Source organism: Drosophila grimshawi, unplaced genomic scaffold (genome assembly GCF_018153295.1).
Source record: "Drosophila grimshawi isolate 15287-2541.00 unplaced genomic scaffold, ASM1815329v1 contig_1148, whole genome shotgun sequence".
NCBI classification, from domain to species: Eukaryota; Metazoa; Arthropoda; class Insecta; order Diptera; family Drosophilidae; genus Drosophila; species Drosophila grimshawi.
The window spans coordinates 363,432-389,205 of record NW_025062646.1 but is presented as its reverse complement, the minus strand read 5'-3'; the positions used below and the strand labels follow the sequence as shown (position 1 = coordinate 389,205).

The 25,774-nt window shown below is 37.6% G+C and overlaps 1 protein-coding gene across 4 annotated transcripts in view; it reads left to right on the top strand.

Moving 5' to 3' along the window:
- The window catches only part of LOC6570011 (acetylcholine receptor subunit alpha-like), a 45,826-nt gene extending 37,660 nt beyond the window's left edge, over window positions 1-8,166 (top strand). For all 4 annotated transcript variants that reach the window (XM_032741805.2, XM_043214301.1, XM_032741807.2 and 1 more), the window contains 6 exons: window positions 818-986; window positions 2,687-2,823; window positions 2,882-3,025; window positions 5,447-5,569; window positions 7,627-7,873; window positions 7,932-8,166. In XM_032741805.2, the coding sequence (XP_032597696.1) occupies window positions 818-986; window positions 2,687-2,823; window positions 2,882-3,025; window positions 5,447-5,569; window positions 7,627-7,873; window positions 7,932-8,129 (1,018 nt within the window). In that variant the 3' untranslated portion in view covers window positions 8,130-8,166. The remainder of the gene's footprint in view (window positions 1-817; window positions 987-2,686; window positions 2,824-2,881; window positions 3,026-5,446; window positions 5,570-7,626; window positions 7,874-7,931) is intronic.
- Window positions 8,167-25,774: the final 17,608 nt, after the last annotated feature.

The window sequence follows — 25,774 nt, the reverse complement described above, 5'->3', positions numbered from 1 at the left end:
AAGATACGAACATTAAATATACGAAGTCAGTTAAAATGACGCCTTAAGTTTCGTAAAATGGAGGGGAGGGGACCAAAAATGTTCTTGGGATAAGATGTGATATTTGATACTAAAAGGGTGGGGCTTAACTATATGATTTCGCCCCACAGGAAGGGCGGAAGCGCTACGGCTATAACAGCGAGGCCACCGTTGGACGTCGAAGTTAACGTATTTTTGTTGGTTTTACAGAATTGTTACCACTGTCCGTTAAATCAGCTGTTTAATAGTGATGTGTAGATTTGTTTAGTGTTTTGTTATGGTACGATCGACGGGCATGGGTAGACCCACCCCTAATGGAGTACTGGCTGGCCGGAGCTGCCCCGTTAGGACAAACCGACACGTAACATATTTCCGATACATTGCATTTGCGAAAGAGTTATTGTTATTGTCTTCAAGCACACTTTAACACCGGTACGTCTTTTATTTGTTATAGAACACCTACACAATGGGCGGAAAAAATTGGACCCTTGATAGATTCAAAAATACATTCAAATATTTATACTATTTTAATGCATTCATTTTGGGAATTTCGTTCACAAAGATCCCCTGGATAAAAGTTGAAAAAAAAAGTTAAGTGGGGGATTGTTTGATTTTCTTGCGATTACCTTCCTACCCGTTTTCAAATTGGTACTTGTTCTAATAATACCAGCAGCGAAGATCTCGATTCGAGATCGTTAGATTAGTTTCTTAAACGCAATGACAAAACATGCGATCAAAATAAGTTAAATAATATGTGTACATATTTTAAGAATAAAATAATATTTTTTTTTTTTTGCAGGAATGAAAAATTTTATACATGTTGTGATGAGCCTTACCTGGATATAACATTCAATATAACCATGCGAAGAAAAACACTTTTTTACACAGTCAACATAATTATACCTTGCATGGGCATCTCATTTTTAACAGTTCTTACTTTCTACTTGCCTTCGGACAGTGGGGAAAAGGTACGTACATCTTATTTACATTAGCACTTTGCAGTCCGAATATTTTCCCATAAGTTATTCAACTCACAAAATTCTGTCTACCTGAAGGAAAGTGGTTGTTATACATATTTCAAGAGTGTATTCTCTTTTATTATTTATTAATTTAATTAATATAGATAAACTACAGACCTTCATTAAAATGAGTTAGATGACTCTAGTCGACATAGCTCGACTTTGAGATATCCTGACGTTTTCACTTATCTGAAAGCTACATTTATTTTATTGGTTTCAGTAATCGATTTGGTCGATATTCGCGAAACGGGAGGAGTTATCGATCACATCAAATTAAATTTATCTGCAAGTGGTATCAATTGTGATACCGATTATAGAAACCGGCGAGCTCGTAGACACGAAAAACAAAAAAGGCCTTTTTGAGCTCTGTGAAGGCTGTCTCGCCTTATGAACAATTACTATTTTTGTTTGTAGTCAGGTATACGACCTAGGAATAAAAATACTGTAGTAAGCTGGATACCTTCCGAGCTCCAGTTTCAACCATCCTTCCAGCGGCAAGCAGTCTATGTCGCGTTCGAATATGAGAGGCCTGACACATTCCTTCCCCTACCACTTGGGCCATAAATTGCTCTTTGTGTTACTGCATGTTCGATTTCCACCTATTTCGCTCTATAATACAGTCCCTTTGAAAACTAACCGGCAGGCACTGTGTTCCATCTTGTGGCTTTGATGACCGACAGTTGCTTTGTTTTTATATCGGAGAAGTCGAATATGTCGGAGAAGACAGGCGACCTTAGAAATTGTTGACTTCCTCTACTGAAAACCGGACTATGATAAAGGAAATGATGAATCGATTACTCTATTCCTTGGTCGGGTTGCTTCTGCACATGTCGCTGTAGGGGATGGACAGTCTGATTGTATGAATACCAAATCAACCACATTCCAGTGATAGCTCGGATCAGCTTCTCTAGTTGTTCGGAGCTTGCTTTCTATTGGCATGGTCAGATCTTTGGTGATGTATTACAAGTGGTGATGGAAGTCCATCCCCTGTTTGCTTGAAGCTCGCAAACTTCTCGCGCAATGAGTTTTTAAGTGGCCATGGCCAACTCATACGCAGCACTCGATTTTTTGCTCGCTACACAGTACCCGCCATTTTTCATGTTATGCAATGCATCAGAGAGTGAGAAAGAGTCCACATACTTCATTCACACTTCGTTTACTTCTAGGTTATTTAGTTGGCGCTAAATGACTTCGTCTTCTTATTCTTACTAAAGTTGTGGTGCCCAACTCTGTTATCCATATGTTATCCATCAATTAAGAGGTTAATTTGAAATCGCAAATGATTCAATACAATACAAATTAATTTAAAGGATACAAATAGATTCTGTGCATAATAAATTTGAAATAAAATTAAAATGGAAACATTTTTAGCAGCTGAAAAATGCTCAGCAGAGAGAAACCCATTATTTAATATTAGTAAGATGAGCAAGAAGGAAACGGCAGGGCATTCTGGATGAAGAAGTCTTTAATAAAAAACTAGTTGAAGTATATCTTAAATGTTTTTAATTTATTGTTGACTAATTTGAACACTTTATAAGTCAAACGCACAAACAAATAGATAAGTTGTCCTTATCGTTCCAATGAATTTTCCAAATCTATTTTTACTATTTTTCAGTAACTTAAAATAAAAAACATGAATTTAATTGCAGGTTACTCTATCAATATCAATTCTTATTAGTCTTCATGTGTTCTTTCTTCTGGTCGTCGAAATTATTCCGCCAACATCGTTGGTCGTACCGTTGCTGGGTAAATACCTGATATTTGCCATGATATTGGTTTCGATAAGGTAAGTTTTATGTCTTAAAATATCACCTCGCACCACTAAAATGTTTTTGTTCATTTAGCATTTGCGTAACAGTTGTCGTATTGAACGTCCATTTTCGATCTCCACAAACACACCGAATGGCACCGTGGGTAAAGCGTCTTTTTATTAACTTTTTGCCAAAATTCCTCTTTATAAAGCGACCAACATATAACTTTGAAACAAGGTAAGCTAATTTAAAAATATTAAAATCTTTTGATGTTTTCATATACCTGTTCTAAAGAATTAAACATAACATACACTTTATATAATCCTAAAATACGTTTGAACTTTGTGCATATAAATTACAAATTACCCGCTGTCAGCCACTACAGTAGTTATAAATAGGAAACTATTAACAATGTGCAGTTTGTAAGTTATTAAAAAAGATGCGCATTCAACGCCACAGCAATCTGCAACCACACTCAGTAATATTTTGATTGAGGTTTCCAAAATTAAAACTAATATTTCTGATTAATAAAATAAGATCTCGCAAAGGTCAATAAATTGATTGCTTTTATTAAGACAAATTTACCAAAATTTAATCGAATTTCTGAATGTCTGATTCAAGAGAAAGTACTCGCGTTGGCTTGCGTCCAATATACAAATAGTATTTTATCATATCATGTCACGCAATGAGTCAGGACGCATTTATATCGATTAAAAAGGAATGAAGACTATTTTTTATATGCTGCTTCAATTTTGGCCAAAAAATTGAAAAAAACAGCATCATGAATATGAATTCTTATTGCAACTTAATTTATAATACAGCTGTTCACATATTTGCAATACAAGAGGAAGTCCTCTATGTCGGTCTCAACTCAAAGTAATTGTAATAATTGTAAACTGTGTATTCGATGGTTCAATAGCACAAACACAATTGAATAAACCTATTGGCCTTGTTCAATCCAAATCAGTTGTTGAAAATCAGTGACTTCAACTTCAGATGTAAGCCATCTACATGTATTGATTCGATACTTTGCTTTAAGAGGGGACGAAGAATTTTGCAAAAATTTATAGTGAGTAGCAACAATGGTATTCACGGTACTGTCACATCAATAACATGTAAAAGCGTTCTAGAGATGGAAATATCTAACATATACAAGACCGCATGTTGAAAAATTTGGAACAAAATTCCTTTAATATTTGGATGTGTTCACATTTCTGTGATTTTTTTAAACAGATCTTTATTTGTAAAAGAATCGAAGATACTGCGATCTTAGTACATGGATAAAAATTCTTAGCACCGCGTCATGTTCGCTAAGAATCACGAACATGTTCACGTTTACAGCAACAGCTGCATGAAGTGATGACACCGGTCAATGCTGAGTTTACGCCTTGTACGTATGCAATATGGCAAATCTTATTGAATTTGCAACTTATTTTCTGATTTAAAAGCCGAATATGTGTCGTACTGTAAGATAGCGTTTCGTAATCCGGGGTAGTGCTCAGTCCGTACCAACCTTATTTGTAATAGCTATCGGGACACAATGAAGAGGGGACTACGGATGAAATATCAACTAGATTGTAGGAATAATCGTGCAACCGGAGCAAATGTGAATTTTGTGTGGGAGGTGAGAGCTTGCAACAATTCTCAACTGGCGAGTGTGACGACATTCGTGTCCCTTAAGCAAAATTTATGGAAATAGGGAACTGCGTCAAGCTTAACATCGACATCATCCTGATTAACGAGATAAAGACCAATAGCTGAAAGCCCACCAGCAAACTCAGACAATCTACTTTTGGAGCTGGGTGCAACACTTTGCAACTCAATAGACGATGCCTTTAAAACCGGAACGGGACCTATATTCCTTTTCCTTCCGTGTCGCATGTAGTCAACGTTGTTCATCATTGCTGGAGAAAATCCACTTAAATCGCCGTTATTTTTATACCATGGAGAATGGAGCTGTGCGCATCACAGGATAAGAATATTACTTCAATAATTTGATTTCACACCCTGAAGTTAATTTGACTGCAATGGACGAAAAATATTCTTCTTCTCCAGCAGTTACGACACTATCACTAGACTCAAACGACGCCCAAAGAAGATAACTACTATTACTTTTCAATTGTAATTGGTTACAAATATTGTCAAGTCTCTGTACATATCAGTTAAGCGAGCAAAACGGACTTAAATAAAATTGTAAATAATGTTGATTCGGGGGAATTCACAGGCATGAGTGGATGATTCATATTTATGAATCACAATCTAATAAACCAACTTGCCCACCGATCAACCATGGCGCTGTGATGAGGGCCAGGTTGATCCCCGTGTCTGTGGTTCCCTGAACAAGTTGGCCAACGCTTCTCGAGCATGTTCTCCTCATGCACCCTTATGGTCTTAATGGTGCCCCACGAGAATCTGTTGCCTCATGCACCTTTTGACAGCATGGATACCTATGCTGGTCCACAGGTGGCAACGATAGCTGCCTTGACCTAAACAAAGGCGGACTCGGAGTCAAACTGCATTCGTTGGATCTGAGTGTCAGCATCCGCCAGGCCGGATCTTCATTCGATTCCAGATAGTCAGCACTCGGTCCATAATTTTATGCATTCTAAATATACATAAAACTGTTAATTGATAAGCTCTGGTGTTTCGTTTTTTCAGCAAATTGCTTTTGAAGGACGCTCACGCCTGTTTCTATCCATACTACTCTTCGACTAATATTGATCGCCTAGTTACCGCGGGGTATAGCAACACAGCCTCTAAGGAAGAATTGACAACACAAAGGTAAATTAAAGTGTAACTTTCTGATATTGTTTTCGTATTCATTAAAATTTAGTAATATTACTTAGTTCGCATTCGGAACGGAAGTGTTTTTTCTTGCGCCTTGTAATTCTTTATTTTTATCGTTCTAATTCTGTTTAATTCGCGATTTTCGCAGTTCTTTAAATCGCATTATTGTTAAAACAAACTGCACGTTACTTATGAAGTTGCATTGTTGCTCTCTACGCCCGCGTCGTTACTTTTGTCTTACGCTATTGTTGTGTTGAAGTCACTAAGACCGAAGCAGAATATGGCCCACGGTCACAGAAAAAACCTAATGCAGGTCTTAGTCCTTTTGATGCATCTATGTATTGTCTGCTTAGTAGTTGAAGTCCAAACAAGGGACCGTTGTTATTCAACCCATTTAGATTCTTATACCACATCTTTGTTTTCAAATACTTTAGGCAGTATTTCTTTTACATTTGATTTATGTTAATTCTTTTTAAAATAACATATCTACATATATTAAACAAGAGAGAACGTTGCAATCGGGCTTCAACGACAGCGGATAACAAGTAACAAAGAACAGGGTGGGTGTAGCCAAGGAACGCTGTCCAAGTTTACCTTTCAAATTGCTGTACATATGTGCTAGTAACGTTCCTTCCAAGTTTGGTAACTGTAGCTCTTAAATTACGGAGATATGGAGTTATAAAAATTTTGGCGGCGAAAATGGGCGTGGGCTAACAAATTATTAGAGAAAGTTCTTAGTAATCTTCCTTCCAAGTTTGATAACTGTAGTTATTAATTTGCGTGAGAAATATGGGAATCTTGGAGGTGGGAGTGGGGCGGCCAAAAAAATATTTTAAGATCGATCTTAGCAATCTACCTTCCAAGTTTGGTAACTTGAGCTCTTAAATTGCGGAAGATATAAGCTTTAATCGTTTTTGTGGGGTGGGCGTGGCCCAAAATTTGTTTTCCGAATTTTTAAAGGGTGTTACTAGCAATATACCTTTCAGAGTAGGTGACTCTAGCTTTCAAATTGTGTGACATATATGGTCTTATCGATTTACACTAACAGGTGTATCGGTTTAGGGAGGCGGATTAAGTGTGGCCATCCAATTTTTCATCGATCTCTTGGGCGAGTTACCATTTAAAATTTGGTGACTCTAGCTTACAAATTGTGTAAGATATGCGCATTTCAGATATCTAGAGCCGAAGTTCCTGGCGGTCTGAATTTGTATGCCGATCTTTGGAGGAGGTTACCAGCAAGTTGTCTTCCAAGTTTGATTTCTTTAAAATTGTGGGAGATTTGCGGATTTAACGATTTACACTTTCCTAAATATCGGCTTTGGCGATTATGGGAGCAGGTCTGGGGTTGGCTATTATCTTTTTTATCGGTTCTTAGAGACGGCTAACAGTAATATACCTATCAAATTTGAGGACTAAAAACTATAGCCATTTTAAATTTTCTGGGGCGTGGAGCAGCAGAGGTGGGCGTATGCCGATTCTTGAAGGACATCGCCAACAACCTACCAACCAAATTTGGTGACTGTAGGCTTAAAATTGTGGGAGATATGTGCTTTATCGATTTGCGAATAGCGATTATCGATTTCCTAACGCCCTAGTGGACGTAGCACTCAAATTTTTACACTTAGTCTAACGCAGGCACACACCAGTATATGTTCCACTTATCAAGTCTCTATATCTAAGGGTGTCGAAAAAAGTTGCATTCATACATACGGACAGATAAACGACAGCATGACTAAGACACAAAACAAAATTATACCTTCGGCATCAAAGTATAAAAAGACACCGAAAACTTAAAGCTCAGAGTTCTTTAAACGCCACCCCTCGAAATATTAAAAAACAATATTTACAATGCATGCACACATACACTTTATACTTTTTAGAAAAGTTTTGGAGAAATCGATACATCATTTTTTATTCCTATTAAAAAAAAAAACTACAAATATCTTATTTGAATTCTGCAAGCACTAGTTTGATTATGTTTTACTTAATAATATAAATTTAATATTCCTTGATGATGAATTAAAAATATTATATTTTTCTGTATACTGTAGCTTAACAAGTACGGGACCTTTTGGAGGAAGTTGTCAAGTTCATGGACCGCTGCCACAACTTACTCATTCTAGCTCAGATGATTTGACAGCTGTCCCTGATTTAGATATGGGAAATTCTGGAATAAAAAGTCCAATATTGTGCAACCCAGCCTTTTCTCATTCAAAATGCCCACCACGCGTTCATCGTAGCTGTTTTTGTGTACGATTTATAGCAGAGCATACGAAAATGCAGGAGGATTCAACAAAAGTAAGTAATAAATTTGTAATACCACGTAGTTCTATTTCCAATCGTTATTTTTTTTAAGGTAAAAGAAGATTGGAAATATGTCGCAATGGTGTTGGATAGACTCTTTCTATGGATATTTACATTAGCTGTTTTGGCGGGTACTGCTGGCATAATTTTGCAAGCGCCAACTTTGTATGATGATCGGATTCCTATAATCGAGCAGACAGATTTGGAGTTTTCAGGAACTTCAGCAGGACGCTGCAGACCTGCGCAATAGCGTTTTTATTCCAAGAGAGAATATATTATATTAAACTGACCACTATTCATTTAAGTTAATTTCTTTAATTGAATATAATTTCTAATAATTTAGTCAATTTAATAGAAGATTTTTTTTTAATTTTTAACAACTTTTATGATCTGTCATCTAATTTAAATGAACAAATAAGAATGAGATCGCTCCTCTACCCACGAGTAGAAATGTGGATAAAGTTCATTGATAATGGAGTAATAGAATTGAAATGAATGGAAAGTGTGTATTTATTGGAGCCCAAGTATGTGGGTAATAAGCAATTTAGGGAATAAATAGGGAAGATATATCTGCCTTGAAGGAAGTCATCAAGAAGATTGACTCTAATGTGACCCCTGCTCAAAAGCTGTGGAATATATATCCTACCTTCGGTCGAAATAAATTATTTTATTGTATTTGCTGAATCGCCTTTTCAACAGACTATTAATAATGTTCTCTGCGTTTTTAATTTTTCAAATTTTTACTAAAAAGCAATTTTGTCAGCGGTAAAATTGGCATCGAATTTTAGAAGGGACAGACTGTTTAAATTGTAACCAATTATTGTTTTGCTTAAATTTGAAACCTAAATAATAAATCGCATCATTGACATAAGTTTGAATTTAGAAAACGAAAGCTATTGTGGTTTCCAGGAAAACCTTTCTAAGTTAACGAAATAAACTGATATTAAACATATGGTTTTTTTTATACTTTTGAAAAATATTTTAGAGTTCTAATAAAAATTAGAAATAAAAACTTCACGACAAGACGTTAATCAAATTCTTAAAATTGAGGGAGATATCTGGGATTTTCGATTATCACGATTTCTTAACTCCTAGTGGACATAACACAACAATTATGAATACCTTCTGTAACAGAGTACAAGCTAAATGCTCTATTAAATTTGGGAATATGCAGAAGCGTAGTAAAATTATAAGCTTTTGTATTTTTCCATAACAATTGACTTAAGCTAACTGGGGCTTGAGGAGAATCGCATTATATCTTTGAGTAAATTCTAGGGAGAGCGGGCGAGATACATTAAAAGTGAGTCGATCGAAGCATGTCCGTCCGTAGCTGCGCAACTTCAAACACCTTACTTAGTTGTTTTTATAGAATCAAAAAGAAGACTACGAGATTCCATAACTGCCAATAACTTTCACTACCGTCTCAAATCCTCGAAACACTACACACAACATTTTCCGCAGAAAAGATCAAATTAATAATATAAATGTAGAAGCTATGTAAAATGTGGAGTGTGTGGTATCGTGAATTCTTTTGTTTAATTATTTTAATAGCATGTCAATATGTACTTATAGTATTAGTCTGGAATTTACAAATATTTTTTATATCCTAATTTGTAACTGTGCATTAACTGTATTAAAAACAAGTGAAAGTGGCATAATAACTGTAAGAGTCGTATACATACATATATCACATAGGAGAATATCTAATTTTCTTGTGAATAATCTTAAACTCATTTTTAAAGAGTTCCATATATTATTGAAGATTTTTGAATCAAATCAACGCATGCAAAACAGACGTTTTCGTTTTCTTCCATCCAATCCAAAAAAAAAACAAATTTATTATAACGTGGTGGTAAAGTTATACGATTCCAAACTTATTTGTTTTACTTATAGAAAACACAAAAATCGGTCGAAGCCAGTGTTATATAATTTAATAATAAAATAATAGCATTTTTTTTTTTGTGAATCAAATTTAATTGCGTGCTTGTTTTTATTCTTATTTTTGTTTTCCTATAAAGCAGTTTGTCCTGACTGATCGGTGCCCCTTCAACTTTTAATTTAGGACGCCATTTTTTTTTATCGAGTTCAAATATTTTTAATGCGATGTTACTTAATGAAGTATTTGTTTGATTTGAAAAGATTCTGAAGGGGCACATAAGGTGTGGCACGCAGATGAATTTTCTGCTGTATTTTTTAAACACATTTGTATACAAATAAGGCTGCACAGAAGCTTGAAAAGGACATCGAAGAATAATTGATAAAGTTTGTTACAGTATAAGTGTGAGCTTATACATACACCGAAATCCCCTTGGATGATAGATAATACAATAAAAAATATGACACTTTAAGTAAGAGGACGGTGTTGGTCAATTGCAAAATTATTATTGTGTTACTTGACGTTTAGTTATAAGACATTGTGCGAACATATTCAAATTAGACACCTGGTTCAAAATATAGACAGTTAGCAAATACATATGTAACACCATTTGAACACGTTTTCTTAGTGACCAGTGAATGCGGTGGTTATCTTAACCGATTATCTGAATGATTATTTTTTATGTTTATCTGTCAGTCGAGTGAACTTTGAGGAACTTATATTTTGGTTGGCTTACCTTAATAATGAGAAAAAGGAAACTAGACATTGATAAAATATTCCTTAACACAGTGATTTGTTGTTAGAATTTAAGTGTGTGTCAATATTTTTGGTTTACTATTGAAACTTAGTTCATTCTGTTGGCATATATGATATAACGGCATAACTATCTGTTCGTGATCAGAGCAATGTATTTATTATTTTATATAACTATGCTGCAAAATGTCAATGCACTAATTAATACTACTAAAAATTACATTTGAAAGAAAATCATGCGTACACATACTTTATGTACATAAATGTATGTAAGTGTTGTATACTTTACATTAGCATACAAAATGTGAAATAGAAAGTTAACATTATAATTAATAAGATACATTGTTAGTTTTAAGTACATACGTATTTGTTACTTAATAAAGTTAATCTAAAAAAGTATGCATTCTTTTCTCAACGTGTCTAAGCTGTTTAGTAAAAATAAGCAACAAATGGCAACATGAGGTGAACGGCAAATAGGGCGTTGACCTGGACCGCGCTTCTTTTGATGTTAATTGAAATTCTTGACTGCAGAAACATTGCCAAAAAACATTATCGTCGTCGCTTTAATATTTGAGCGCGTTCTGAACCTAAGGACTAAATACTAACCTAAGGACTAAATAATAATACATAAAATCAGTCAGACACCATTATTAAGTCTTTTGGGCCATAATTTACCATATGCGGGGCTGAAGTGCCAAACACCAATTTTGGAACTCAATTAGAAGTGGGATCATGTCACATGTTACAGATCAAAGAATTATTATTCAGTATGACTGCTAATAGTGACTCAAATATGTATCCGTGCTACCCCACTGGGAGTGGTAAGCATTGGCATCACAAGCTATAACTATAACGAGAGATTTTACGACCTCGTTTGGTGGAGGTCCAAGGCTCTACGACGAGCGTAGCCTTATTGGAAATGGCTGTAGTTCCAGGCTTACTGCGGCGATGTCGCAATTGTTAAAATTATTGAGCAGGAAAATACTAAGATGTTTTTTCGCGAATTAGTGCAATAATCGACTCCGCCTCCACCAAGGCGGAGCATGAGGGCAGCATATGCTGCTTTACGACGAAACATCCACCGTCGTTTTATTGCTGCCCTTATCCTCATCCTCATTGACCTCCCGATACATAGCCACTAGGCCCCGTGTCAGCATCGACGCGTCGGATGTATACCCCGATTCCAACTTGTCGTCGGTTGCATCAATTTTTGGAGAGGGATCCTGCTCGACTGGCTTGTCGACAGATTTGGCTTCAGTCAACTGCGACCAATTTAGTTCCCGGATAGACCTCGTTCGGTTTATTTTTATTTAGTTGATCCATTTGAATCATACGAGTTGCGGAGAAATGATTTCCGCTAGCACAGAGATCGGCAATATCAGGTAAGGCTTATTAATATCGGAGGTCGCCAGGTATTCGACATGCTCCGTGAGCGACTGAGCTATTTACGGGCGCCAGTCAAGCTGACTATTGGTCGCGTTACATCTTAGCCCGGCTTTACCTCAAATCGTAACATGTCCCCACCAAGAACATGTCCATATGAAGACCATGTCCGAAGTTCAGCGAACAGATCTTAGCGAACATCAGTACCTTGCGGACTACTATCATGTTATTATAAGTCGACACCCTCGTGATGAGTTCAACTGAGGAAATTTTACCAACTGGTGACTAGCTTAAAAATTGTGGAAAAGATGCACAATTCAGATTATTAAGCGTAAGGTTCCTGAGGGCGGCGGGTGTGGGCGTGGTCTAAAAATGTACATGCCGATCTTTGATGGAGGTTACCAGCAAGCTGCCTTCCAAGCTGTGTGAGTGTATCCCTGAAGTTGTGGAAGATATGTATATATATATACATATACATATACATATACATATACATATACATATACATATACATATACATATACATATACATATACATATACATATACATATACATATACATATACATATACATATACATATACATATACATATACATATACATATACATATACATATACATATACATATACATATACATATACATATACATATACATATACATATACATATACATATACATATACATATACATATACATATACATATACATATACATATACATATACATATACATATACATATACATATACATATACATATACATATACATATACATATACATATACATATACATATACATATACATATACATATACATATACATATACATATACATATACATATACATATACATATACATATACATATACATATACATATACATATACATATACATATACATATACATATACATATACATATACATATACATATACATATACATATACATATACATATACATATACATATACATATACATATACATATACATATACATATACATATACATATACATATACATATACATATACATATACATATACATATACATATACATATACATATACATATACATATACATATACATATACATATACATATACATATACATATACATATACATATACATATACATATACATATACATATACATATACATATACATATACATATACATATACATATACATATACATATACATATACATATACATATACATATACATATACATATACATATACATATACATATACATATACATATACATATACATATACATATACATATACATATACATATACATATACATATACATATACATATACATATACATATACATATACATATACATATACATATACATATACATATAACATATACATATACATATACATATACATATACATATACATATACATATACATATACATATACATATACATATACATATACATATACATATACATATACATATACATATACATATACATATACATATACATATACATATACATATACATATACATATACATATACATATACATATACATATACATATACATATACATATACATATACATATACATATACATATACATATACATATACATATACATATACATATACATATACATATACATATACATATACATTTAAATTGCAATATCAACTAGAGCAGAACCAGTGACTCTCTGTGATCAAAAACTAAGAAAGAAGCTTTTTTGTGTACACCGAAAATGAAATACTCTCGCAGATCAGAGTCCAGTATTATCTTAATTTTAATTTAACTTATTAGTCCGATGCCTAAAATTGAATTATGATGAAATAAGAGCTTTGTGATGTAGTGGCGGTGATATAGATTGTGACTGAGATAACTCTTGCTGGTTAGGAATATAAGTACTTTATGGAGTTGAAGATGTCACCGTAAGTGCGTTACATGCCTCATAACAAAATTAGAAAGGCCTCCGCAATGATAAAAGACAGAAGACTAACATAATTGCACGGTGCACATTTACCAAACCTCAGTACACAGACCGAACTCTCTAAGAACTACATTGAAATGAATTCCATTAGGGCCTTAGGGCATCAAGTTAAATTTTTAGTACAATGTTTGCTGCTCGTTCTGAGTCTGCATTGTGTTATTGCCAATGACGAGATCAGTTTTAATGTAGAGGATATTTTAACTACTCAAATGATGCCTTTACATATTTTTGTTGACCGCTTTAAGGAGACATTCGGACATAAATATACAAAAGACTTTATCTCTGGCTTACACACAATGAACTACCACAGGTAGATGATAAACTGATACATTTAATTCTCAGCCTTATGGATTAGAATTAAATAAAATTCGACTTTTATTTCAGAAAAATGATGCAACAATACATGGCATCTAACTACCTGTCCAATCAAGTGTTGAACTGGAATTTTGGAAGTAATGAACTTAAAATAAAAAATCGCATTGGCAAATTGCAAAATATATCAAATGCATATAACGATGATGGTAAAATGCTTCGTTATCCAATCGAAACAGTAAAAACATTACTATACGACGATGGGTCTGCTAAGTATAATGCTTGGCTGAGGAGGTAAGTCCTAAATGATCTTAGAAACAATAACAAACAAGTCAGGTGACTTCAGTAGATAAAGCACGACTAGTAGATAACCGAAACACAAGTCTCTACCTAGCAAAAAATTACAAATCTGAACAAAAATTAATACCTTACCTTCTGCATATTACTTTTCCACAATTTTATTATACCCTTGACGATTCAGCATTCAAAAACATTAAATGGTTTTCGCATATTTATATATTATTTATATTATATTATTATTCAGTCGGTTCGCATCAATCACTAAAATTGCGGAAAATATCAGTGTGTGCAGGTTTTGGGGGCAGGCTTTTTTTCTTACCAATTACTATAATGTATATACGTTACTAGTAATATACATTTGTTATAAGTTTGATTACTGTCCAAAAATCATTCATTTGTTTTTTCTCAATCAGTGCCACCTTATGGTAAATGCGGCCACGTTAAAATCAGCCCTTCAAACCTGTTTTATTGGTAAACACGATTTAAGAACTCCACCTTTTTTTTAGAGGACCTATAATCGATTAACGGTATATACTCAAACGCAACACCTCATGAGAATTTAGACATGGTGCCTGCGCATTTGTTTTATCCGCTCGCTTAGTTGCACACGATAATGAAATGCCCGACGTCGGCCATACCCATTTGACCTACTAAATACACGCGGTATGGTCCGACCATGCTTGGCCGGAGTATCACGTAGTGCAGGGTGGTCTGCCACATGTGAGGATATCTCCCGAGTCCAGGAATCGATCCGCAATGGTCTTGTTATATTAACTGCAGGGAGATCCTGCGGCTGTTTGATATTCGTATTATTTTACTTAATTCGAGCTGTGGAGAAATAATAGGTCCACCCAAGCAGGGATCCGGATAAGGCTAATTAGAGCAGGCGGTTGGCATTTACCTGACCGTTCACGAGTGAGTTAGTTTTAAGTCAGTGCTTCCAGCAAAGTTGACTCTCGGTACTGTTCGAGTAGTACCTTAGTTAGACCCGTAATGAGATAAGTGTGGATAGGAGGTTGGGTGTGTGTGAGGATATTCTTTTAAAGGCGGTAACACAGGCGCCTTATCTTAACAATTATCGTAATCACACTCGCCTTTTGTCCGGGACTGCGTATTTAAATCATCCCACAAGTTTTTCAGACCAGATACCAACACCACATAAGAGCAAAGTATATCTATAATATACATTTTTTTCAGCGGTCAACAAAAACAAAAATTCTTAATGCACCCAAATCTCTGTTTTTAAAAGGATTACTAATGTATGTCGTATTCAGTATTGAAATTAAAGTTTTGCTTCAAGCTTTTCCATGTTTCAGAAAGGCTGTAGTTTAATGAGTTTTTTTGCTAAACCATAGTTGTGTGGATGGTCACCAAGGGCGTAGCAACTTTTTGCAAAGAAAGGGGCTGAATTTTCCCACAAGTTGTTGTTCAATGGGTACTTTATATTATCTATAATTAAGTATTCGCTTTATTTATAATTTAAAAAACAAAGTACGATTTTAATTCTGAAACTTTATTCGGTGTGTACTATATGACTATACAACTATAACGGACAGATCCATATACCTTCGATATCACGTATTTAAAAATGTAATATTCGATCTCAAGATTGTTGCACAGATTCAAAGGAAATCAAAATTTTTCCTGAAAGCATTTCTAACGCATCCAAAAAGACTCTTAGAACCCCATAAAGTATATATGTATTTATATCATCACTAGCCAAGCCGCTATAGCCATGTCCATGTGTGTATTTTCATCTCCACAGTCGCTCAGTTTTAAAAATAAAATATCTTAACCGTATAAAACTTGACACACACGATTTGTTAATGTATGAGGATTGATTTAGCTGGCAGTGGATCTACAATTATTGACACTAACATACAATTTCAATTTAATAGAACAACAACATTAGATGATATTCAACAACAGCTGAATAAGCATTTAAAAAATAACCAGGTTCCAAATCGAAGACAAATGTTGAACCCAGCTGCGAATTCAACTATGATGGACGACTATGGAGGAGAAGATATCGATTACGGCGATATAACTGGATATGCATATGATGGTTCACATAATGACAGCAATTACCTTAATGTAAGTAACAATTATAGAGTCAAATCATCAGATGTAATCAATACAAATACAAAGAAATCACTTATATTACACTCACAAATTTAAACATTGAACTTAAATATATTCGGCAAAATTAAATTAAGTTTCTATGTGTTTACATTGTTTAGTATTATTGGCTCTTTGTATATATGTTTTAATACTCTGATAGCGAAGGTATCCCTCCGTCTCCTGCTCACATAATCACAATAATCGATAAATCTGAAAGTGTAAGTCGATAAAATCGTACACCTCGTACTATTTTAAGGATATAGTCACCAAACTTGGGGCGTAGTTTGCTGATAACCTCTTTAAAACATCTAAATATAAATTTCAGATAAAGCATACCCCGACGCCTCACGGCACTCCGACCCTAAACCTCTGAAATGATCAGTTTCTTCCACAATTTGTAAGCAACAGTCAAAAACATAATGAAAGCATGTTGCCGGTAGCTCTGCAAGGATCGATAAGAAATTGAGGCCACGCCCACTCCGACACCCAAGACCAATATACTTGATGGTGTAAATCAATAGAATCATATTATGACACACAATTTAAAAACTAATCTCCCGTCTATACGTCTTGCAATTTATGAGCTTGTTCTCCTCCAGCTGTTATCAACCGGCATTACATTGATATCAGAGTATTTTCCAGTTGGTTACATCCGACTTCAATGTTCTCACTTATTTTATATTGTAATGTATATAAGGAGCATTATGGATCAACCACACATCTTAACGAGACAGGTTTTCTCATACATCATCTATAGGTTTTATAGGTTGCACCCTTGAAGCGAGAAACATAAATGTTATCTGAATACTTTTGAAGCAATTCTTTTTTTTCCCCTTTCGGTATAACTCGTATTCCAAATTCGTATTTGTTTAACAGTAAAAAACAATTCTCAGTGTTGTTCTCCTCCAAAAGATAATAAATGTCGATATAGACTCTCCTTCTAAATTCACCTCCTAAACTTTGCACAGTCCTGTTCGTGTTATTTGTCTTGCAATGCCTTGTGTCACTTTTTTTTTAAGCCCCCAATATGAATCTTGGGACCATTTTTTAACTACAGCCCTACATAGTTCCTCTGCTGCCATCAGCGTAATCTTTCAATGAACGGTTTGTCAACACAGAGCGCACTCCGGAATCGGAAATCCTAATCACAGAACTATCCACAAAGCTCAATTAATTAAAATTCTTACTATTATGATAACTAAATGCAGCCCAAACTATCAGCCACCAAATTTTGAGTCTCTTAGTCCTTTTTAATTCGAGGCAATAAGAATATTAAATATAAATTTACGTTAGTATAAAATATTATCAAATGGGTAAAAGGGTTTGTTCAGCTAAGTTAGGATAGGGTTGTTGTCGGCAGTAGAAAGAAAACCTCCTTAACCCACAAGCCCACTTGTGATAAAATTGCACTATTTGCCTATTATCTATCTTCTGCAGTGTATGGACATAACTAATTTGCGTGGACTGTGATCCAAATGAACAAAGTCAGTTGATGGAAAAGTCTCAGATGATGGAACCGCAAAAATGTTTTCATTTTTCTCCAGAGATAGAACGGTTATAGAGGAAATTTCTGCGGAAGCCACCGTGGTTGACGGACAATCTAGTTGCATGAATTCGTTCAGCCAGTATCCAGTGCCAGCTCGGATCAGTGAAGGTCATTTAAATCTACTGAGCTTGTGTAGTTGTTCGGCCCGTTAAATTTGATCGGCATGACCGGATCATACATAAGTGATTTCCACTTCCAGTTTGCTTAGCTCTAGCATTCTTCTATCACTGAGGTTCTGTATGTTGCCAAGAGCATTTCCACATTGTCGCTCTGCTGAGGAGGGGAGATGGGAGGTAATGGCTTGCCTGGCCAATTCTAACTCGTTGTCCATCTCGTGAAGAGATCTGCGACAGTTGCTTACAATAATTTAACTGTTTGAGATCGAGTCAAGTGATTTTATGGTGACTTGGCTTTTTTAAAAGATGTCGACTATTTGTTGCACTTCTAGCATTCTATGGTTGGTATTAATGAGGAATACGTACTCAGTTTGCCCAAAGTAGCGTTTAAAAACCAACTTAATCGCTTAGCTACACATTCTAGCTTTGGGTGATCTGTGTTCGTATGTAAAGATCTGCTTGACCCGATTGGAACTAAAACAAGAAACGGTGCTGTTGAGTATTCAGAAAAAACTTTATGGTTGGTTCCAGTTGTAACATGAATCGATAGATTATGTAGTATGTATAAGGCATCGCCAGGAGTCCGCAGGCAACCTTTTTAAGCCTTTCGTTTCTCAAGGGCAGCCCACAAAACTGATACTTCATAGCCGGTTCGCCCGGATGATGATCGTATATCACTACCGAACCAATTATGGAGACATCCCTAATTTTAATGGATTTCCTGAAGAGTAGAGTGCAACAGTGACCTTTTGTCCCCTTTCTATTGTTCAAGTCAGCCAGTCAAACTTGCTGTATATCTTGGCCTTATCACTGAATTTAGGGTACAAGAGAAGTCACACTAACACTAAGTCTTGATCTGCTGGACCATTAGGATAATATTCATTAGCTATTAGTCAAACGATCCCAGAGAGTCTGCGGGATTTTGCCCCAGAAGGCTTGAAATCGTCTTTATCCGCAAACTCATTAACTTAACATCTACCACCATACTTGGTTTGCAGTAGTTCATCCACCCGGATTCATGACCTCGAGTCAGGGTCGGTTGGTGCGTGATCTAAGGATGGGCTCTGTGATTGAGGGATTGAATCTGCCCATACTTTTTGTAGCCCTGTGTTTTGTATTTTTAAGAGTTGACACGAGTAGGCAGGAAAGCCACCCACTGCAAAGGTAGGCAAAGGCAACCTGGCAAAACCCGTACTTCCCGCTGTGTATCCGTTGGTTGACTGACTAAGCGCTTAACCATGCTGTGGCAACACAGTTGTGTTTATATATAACGGTAGAGGATAATGCACGCATTTGTAGTTTTGCTCCACACGCTGAAGCGGGGCTCCATTGTTCTTAGACTAATTGTATTTAATATATTAGCATATTAGTTAACATTTTAAATTTAAATGTCGCTATCTTAATGTTATTCTCTGTTAAATAACATTGCTAACCGGGTTATGCAAAAAAAAAAAAAGAAAAAAATCTAAACACGATTAAAATTTATTTTTATAGGTTTTTCCACACAAAGTTACACAGATGCCACGGGTTTCCTTAAGAAATCCAAATTTTGGTGTTAAAATGAGGCAAATTAACAAAAATGGTAAGATTCTTTAGAATAAATGTGGATATGATATATTTACTTACTTAACGCCACTTTTTAGGTTATGAAAATTCAATTGATGATTATGGGATCCATGACACCCCACCAGTACACTCAAGTGTTGAGGCCCACCCAACAAAGCAAATTAAGGAAATAAACATTAAAGATATAACAGATATTGCCTTGACTACACTAGCATTCTTATCTTTTGGAATGTTTATTTTACAAGTTCTTATGTGCATAACCATGGTAAGTATTCTTTTTTTAATTACCCTTAGAATGAGTAAAAAGCTATAACGATGTTGGGTATATACCAAACAAATTCTTGATCAGCATCATTCTTTCGATCCGTTTGACTCAACTTCCAAACATGTATAATTTGCTATATACGTAAAGATTAATCGATAGCTGAAAACATTGGAAAACAATTTATCACGATACTAATTTTGTTTAATTGAGAGCCAACTTTTTCTTGACAATTGTAAATCGCCAACGGGCAGCGATGCTCTTTGTTTTTTACCAAACTTTTTTCGAAAATCGTATTTTTTGATGAAGTATTTGTGTTATACTTTAGCGACATAAGGTAAATATGAATTCAATTGACTTGGAGAGAGCTCACCAAATTGTCCCTGCTAACGTATTTATCGTGCCATACTATGCAAGCAAGTAGATGTCCTTAAATCTCATTCTTACACATGTTCTTTTGACTGATGTTTTTTGTTTCAAGAGTAAAGATGAAGGAAACAGTTTAATGATGCTACCTATGGAAGCAACGGAACCAGTTGAAACAAATGATGGCACTGAAGAAATACGGCGAAGAAAACGGTCTATCCAACAAAATCCGGCGATGTTAATTGGGGTGTGTATTGTAATAATAATAAAGTTGAGAAAGGAAGAATGGAATATTAATTACACCATTACACCATTAAATGAATCCTAAACAGCCACTTTATTTATATTTAAAAATATATATTACAGACACATATTCAAATTCGACCATTCTGATTAGATAATTCTTAATTTGTATAATACGCTGATTCTTCGTCCGGCCGCAAGCCGTCCCCGAATGAGCGCACATTTTGTCCACATCCGTAAGCTAAAGACTTGAAACTGGGAACATGTGCCCACATCAGACCAATTTTTTAAATCTTGAGGGCTACATCCACTAAACGGCTATGAAATCAATAATCATAATTCGATACAATCACATTCTTCCTACAATTTGAAAGTTAAAGTTACCAAAATTTAAAATGTATGTTATTAGCAGCACCTTGCAAGGATCGACTTGTACATCTCTTCGGCCAAAAAAGTTTGCTAGAGCTTATCTCCCTAGCTTATGAGGTGGAACTACCACTCTTGGAGGGTAGCTTACTTTGAATCTCCTCCTAATAATGGTTAGAACATTTTTAGCCACGCCCACCCTGTTCCCTATCTCACACGATTGCAAAGGACAAAAATATATAAAACATTTATTTTGCGCAGCTATTTGTAGAATAGCACTCATCGTTTTTTTTAATTATGTTCTTATTTCTTATAGGTAATATTTATATATTATTATTATTATTATTAGGGGGGAAGCTGCACCGCGACCTATTTGATCTATTGTGCCCCCCTTCTGAGCCTATAGCTCTTCCATCAGCCCCAACTCCCTTACGAACGTGAGGATCTTTGTTGGGTTGAGGTCTACTATGTCTTTGTAATTCAAAACATGCGCCCCTAGGATGCTGCTTCTTCTTCTAATTAAGGCGACACATTCTACCAGGATGTGCATCGAGGATTCCTCCTCTCTTTCACAAAACCTGCAGAGATCGCTATTATATATACCCAATTTTGTCAGGTGACTCCTTAGTCTACAGTGTCCTGTCAATAGACCGGTAAGTATCCTAAGGTTGTTCTTTCCCATGGTTATAATCTGTTTAAAACGTACAAGATTATAACCACCAAGGAGGCATCTGGCTTGTCGGAGTCCTACTGCCTCTGACCAGCTCTGATGCCGTCTCTGTCTCTCCTCGTTTCTAAGTTCCAGTCCTATAGTGTGTCTCCCTATGCCACAATACGGTTCTGGTCCTGTTAGGGGCCTTTCTGCCCCCATTCTTGCTTGCTTGTCAGCCGCCTCGTTTCCCGCTATGTCCCTGTGACCCGGGACCCATCGTAGGGTGAGCCTGTTGTGAGTCCCGAGCAGGTCTAGCTTTGAACGAACTTCATGGACTACCTTCGATGTTATCTTAGTCCCCATTATAGCTTTCAATGCTGCTTGACTATCGGATAGGATGGATATATCCGTATTCCGATAGTTACGTTCTATGTTGATGTCCGCACATCTCCCTATCGCACACACCTCAGCCTAAAATATGCTGGTGTGCGTTCCCAGAGATACATGGTAAAATACCCGAGGACCCACCACTCCAAGGCCGGTGCCCTGATTCGTGAGTGATCCATCGATGTATCATTTTATGGAGAGCGGTTTCATGGGATGGACTTCATCCAGAGTTGTCCATTCCCTTTTACTACTCATACGAACTGTGAAATTTCGCTCGAATATGTATTCGGCTACCATTTCGTCCCTAGGTTGCGTCAGTAGGGGTAGTTCGTTTGAAAGGAGTTGGGCATCCTTGTGGCTTAGGATATGGTTGCCCCCAACTCCTTCTGCTGATATCCTGAGAAGCGTAGCTTTCTGCTTGAGCCTTATGATATGGTGGAGTGGTGTGAGCTCCTTTAAGGCTTCAAGGGCCATTGTAGGGCAGGTGCGCATAGCTCCTGTCATACATACGTAGGCCATTCTTTGCAACACTTGTAGTTGTTTCTTCACGGTGATCATCCGCGCCCTGTCACCCCATGCAACCACCCCATAGGTTAACATGGGTCTTACTACCATCAGGTACAGCCATCTTAATATTTTTGGTGATGTTCCCCATGATTTGCCGGCAATACTACGACATGCATAAAGCGCCCTGGAGCACTTTAATATCGTGTTTTGCACATGGGTGCCAAAGTTAAGTCTGCTGTCAAAAGTGACTCCCAGGTATTTGACCTCCCTACTTGTTTCTAGTAGGGTCCCTGAGAGCCATATTTGTCTCATCCTCTGTAACTTATGTCGTCTGGTAAAGGGAACGATGACTGTTTTCGTAGGGTTTAGGTTGAGTCCAACCTCCCTACACCAGTCATACGTTATCCTTATCCCTGACTGGACTATGTCACAGAGTGATTCTTCAAATTTGCCTCGCGCTATGATAACAATGTCATCGGCATAACCTTGACATTGAATACCACTGTTGGCAAGTCTGTTTAGTAGTTCGTCTACTAACAGACTCCAGAGTAGCGGAGACAACACCCCCCCTTGGGGACAGCCTTTGGTGGTTAGGACTGTTACAGTGCTATCATGTAATGATGCCGTGGCTTGTCTGGACCGTAGCAGTGCCATTATCCATCTGCTGGTGGTATGGTCCAGGCCTCTTCTTTCAAGAGTAGCATTGATTGCATCGTGCGATGTGTTATCAAAGGCACCTTCTATATCTAAGAAGGCGCACAGTGCTACTTCCTTATTATCAATTGCCGCACTCAAAGTACGTCGCAGCTGATAAAGTGCTGTGTCCGTGGACCTGCCTACTCTGTATGCATGCTGCGTTGGGTGCAGCGGCCTTTGCTTAAGCAAAGTGCTTCTGATTTTATAGTCCACCAGCTTTTCCAACGTTTTCAGTAAAAACGATGTTAAGCTGATGGGTCTGAAGGACTTTGGGCTGGTAATGTCTTTCTTCCCTGCCTTGGGGATGAAGACTATCCTAGCTCTTCTCCATGCGCCCGGTATGTATCCGAGGGCTAGACTACTTACTAATGCTTTCCTAATACGGGAGAGAAGTATTTCCTGTCCCGTTTGAAGGAAGGCTGGCGATATGCCGTCCATTCCAGGGGACTTATAGGGTTGGAATGTTCCAACTGCCCAATTAAGTCTCTCCCTTGGCGCATGCCCAGTCGTCAGTTGACGCCTGTATCTACTTTCCCTCTCGATAGCCTCTTCCTGCAGGGGTGTACTTCCTGGGAAGTGTGTCTCGAAGAGTAATGCTAGTTTCTGCAGATCAGTGCTCGTAAAGGAGTTATCCCCACGCTTCAGTGCTAAGTTCGCATCAGGCGCTCGTTTCGCCAGTACTCTATGGAGCCTGGCGCCTTCGCTTGTGCTAACTATGCCTTCGCAGAAGTTTCTGTAATTCTTCCGTTTGGCCTTCCTTATAGGAGGTCAGGCTCTCACGGTACTGCTCCCATATTCCGTCCCTCTTTGCCTTATTGAAGAGGCGACGTGTGGTCACGCGCAGCCTTTCTAGGCTGTCGTTCCACCATGGGGCATCTTTTTCCATGTACTTTTTCCCTACCGGGCAGTTATCCTCAAATGCCTTGGTTATGCATTTATTGAGGTAACCAATAGCCCTGTCAAGCTCTAGCGGCCTTCTGGGATTACCAGACAGCCCGTTGGCTAGGGAAAGTCCTAGGGTCGACTTGTACCCTTCCCAGTTGGTTTTTCTAGGGTTGCGACTTTGTGTGCTACTATCCGTATTTAATTTTAAGTTAAATAGGATAGTCCTATGATCAGACATGGATTCCTCTTGGGAAACATGCCAGTCCCTAAGGTGAGGCTTTAGGGACCGATTGATCAGGGTGATGTCTAGCACCTCTTCCCTGATCCTGGTGACAAATGTTGGTGTAGATCCGATATTACCTAGTTCTAGATTATATTTGAAAATAAAATCAGTTAGGCACTCACCCCTTAGATTGATGTCACTGCTGCCCCATATAGTATGGTGCGCATTGGCATCGCATCCGATGAGCACCGGCATCTTCTCTTTTCTGCAGTACTCCACCAGCTTCTCGATCTCTGGTGGCGGGCAGGGTGCATCCCCTGCGAAGTATGCGGATACGATAACCATAGAGACCGCGCTGCCCTTGGTGTAAACCAGTAAGGGAACGCAGTCTCTAGTCAGGAATTCTGAAAGGATAGTAAAGTTAATACTTTTCCTTACCATGATACAAGCTCTGTGTGCTGGATCTCTCTGATCCCAGATTACCTTTGAGTCGACTGTGAACAGGCCCTTGATGCCATTGTTCACCCACGGCTCCTGTACCAGGGCCAGCCCAAGGTGTTTGTTGGTAAACATCCTTGCTAAGACCGCCGAGGCTGCCTTAGCTCGGTGGATGTTTACCTGGGCTAGCCCTGTGTTGATGACATTTGACATCTACTTTTGGGGAGGCTCCAGCTGACACGGTGAATGGGGCCTGGAGCAGTCCCCGTCACCGCTGCTCGTCATAGTGACGTCAGCTTCAGCTGCATCCTGCAGCTCCTCCTCCAGCTCCTGCGAGGACATGGGGATATCGTCGTCCCCCAGCATCTCCGCCTGGCAGAGCGTCGCATCTGCCAGTTCTTCGTCATCTGCGAGGTCCTCCGACGGGTCGGTGGGCTGCGCAGTCGGACTGCCCTGCTCCGGGGCAGGAGTGTCCGATGTGGTGGTGTTGCCCACCGAGACATCCTCTCTGCCCGTTGGAGCAAGTTGGGGCCTTTCTCCAGTCTTCTTTTTCTTCAGTCCGCTTACGGGGATGGTCCCATAACGGAAGAAGACCTGGTGCCCCTTCTCCACAATTACATTCTTGGATAGTTCATCTATCCCGATCACCAGGAGGGCTCCTCCACCCTCGTTCCTCCTGGAGATCACCTTCCAGGTGTCGGTCTCGATCCTGTTCTGGTTCCTCAGCAGAACCAACAGGGATTCGGTAGACCGAGCTGCACTCCTGGGGCAGAACAGCGTGATGCAGTGGGGCGACGGTATGTCGTCCCCCACCTTGCACTCAAGGGGCACGCCCTTCCACGACTGTAGCCTCGAAGTTGCAATCCTTAGCCAATCGGCTGAGGTCTCATCGGAGCATTCAATTACCAGGAA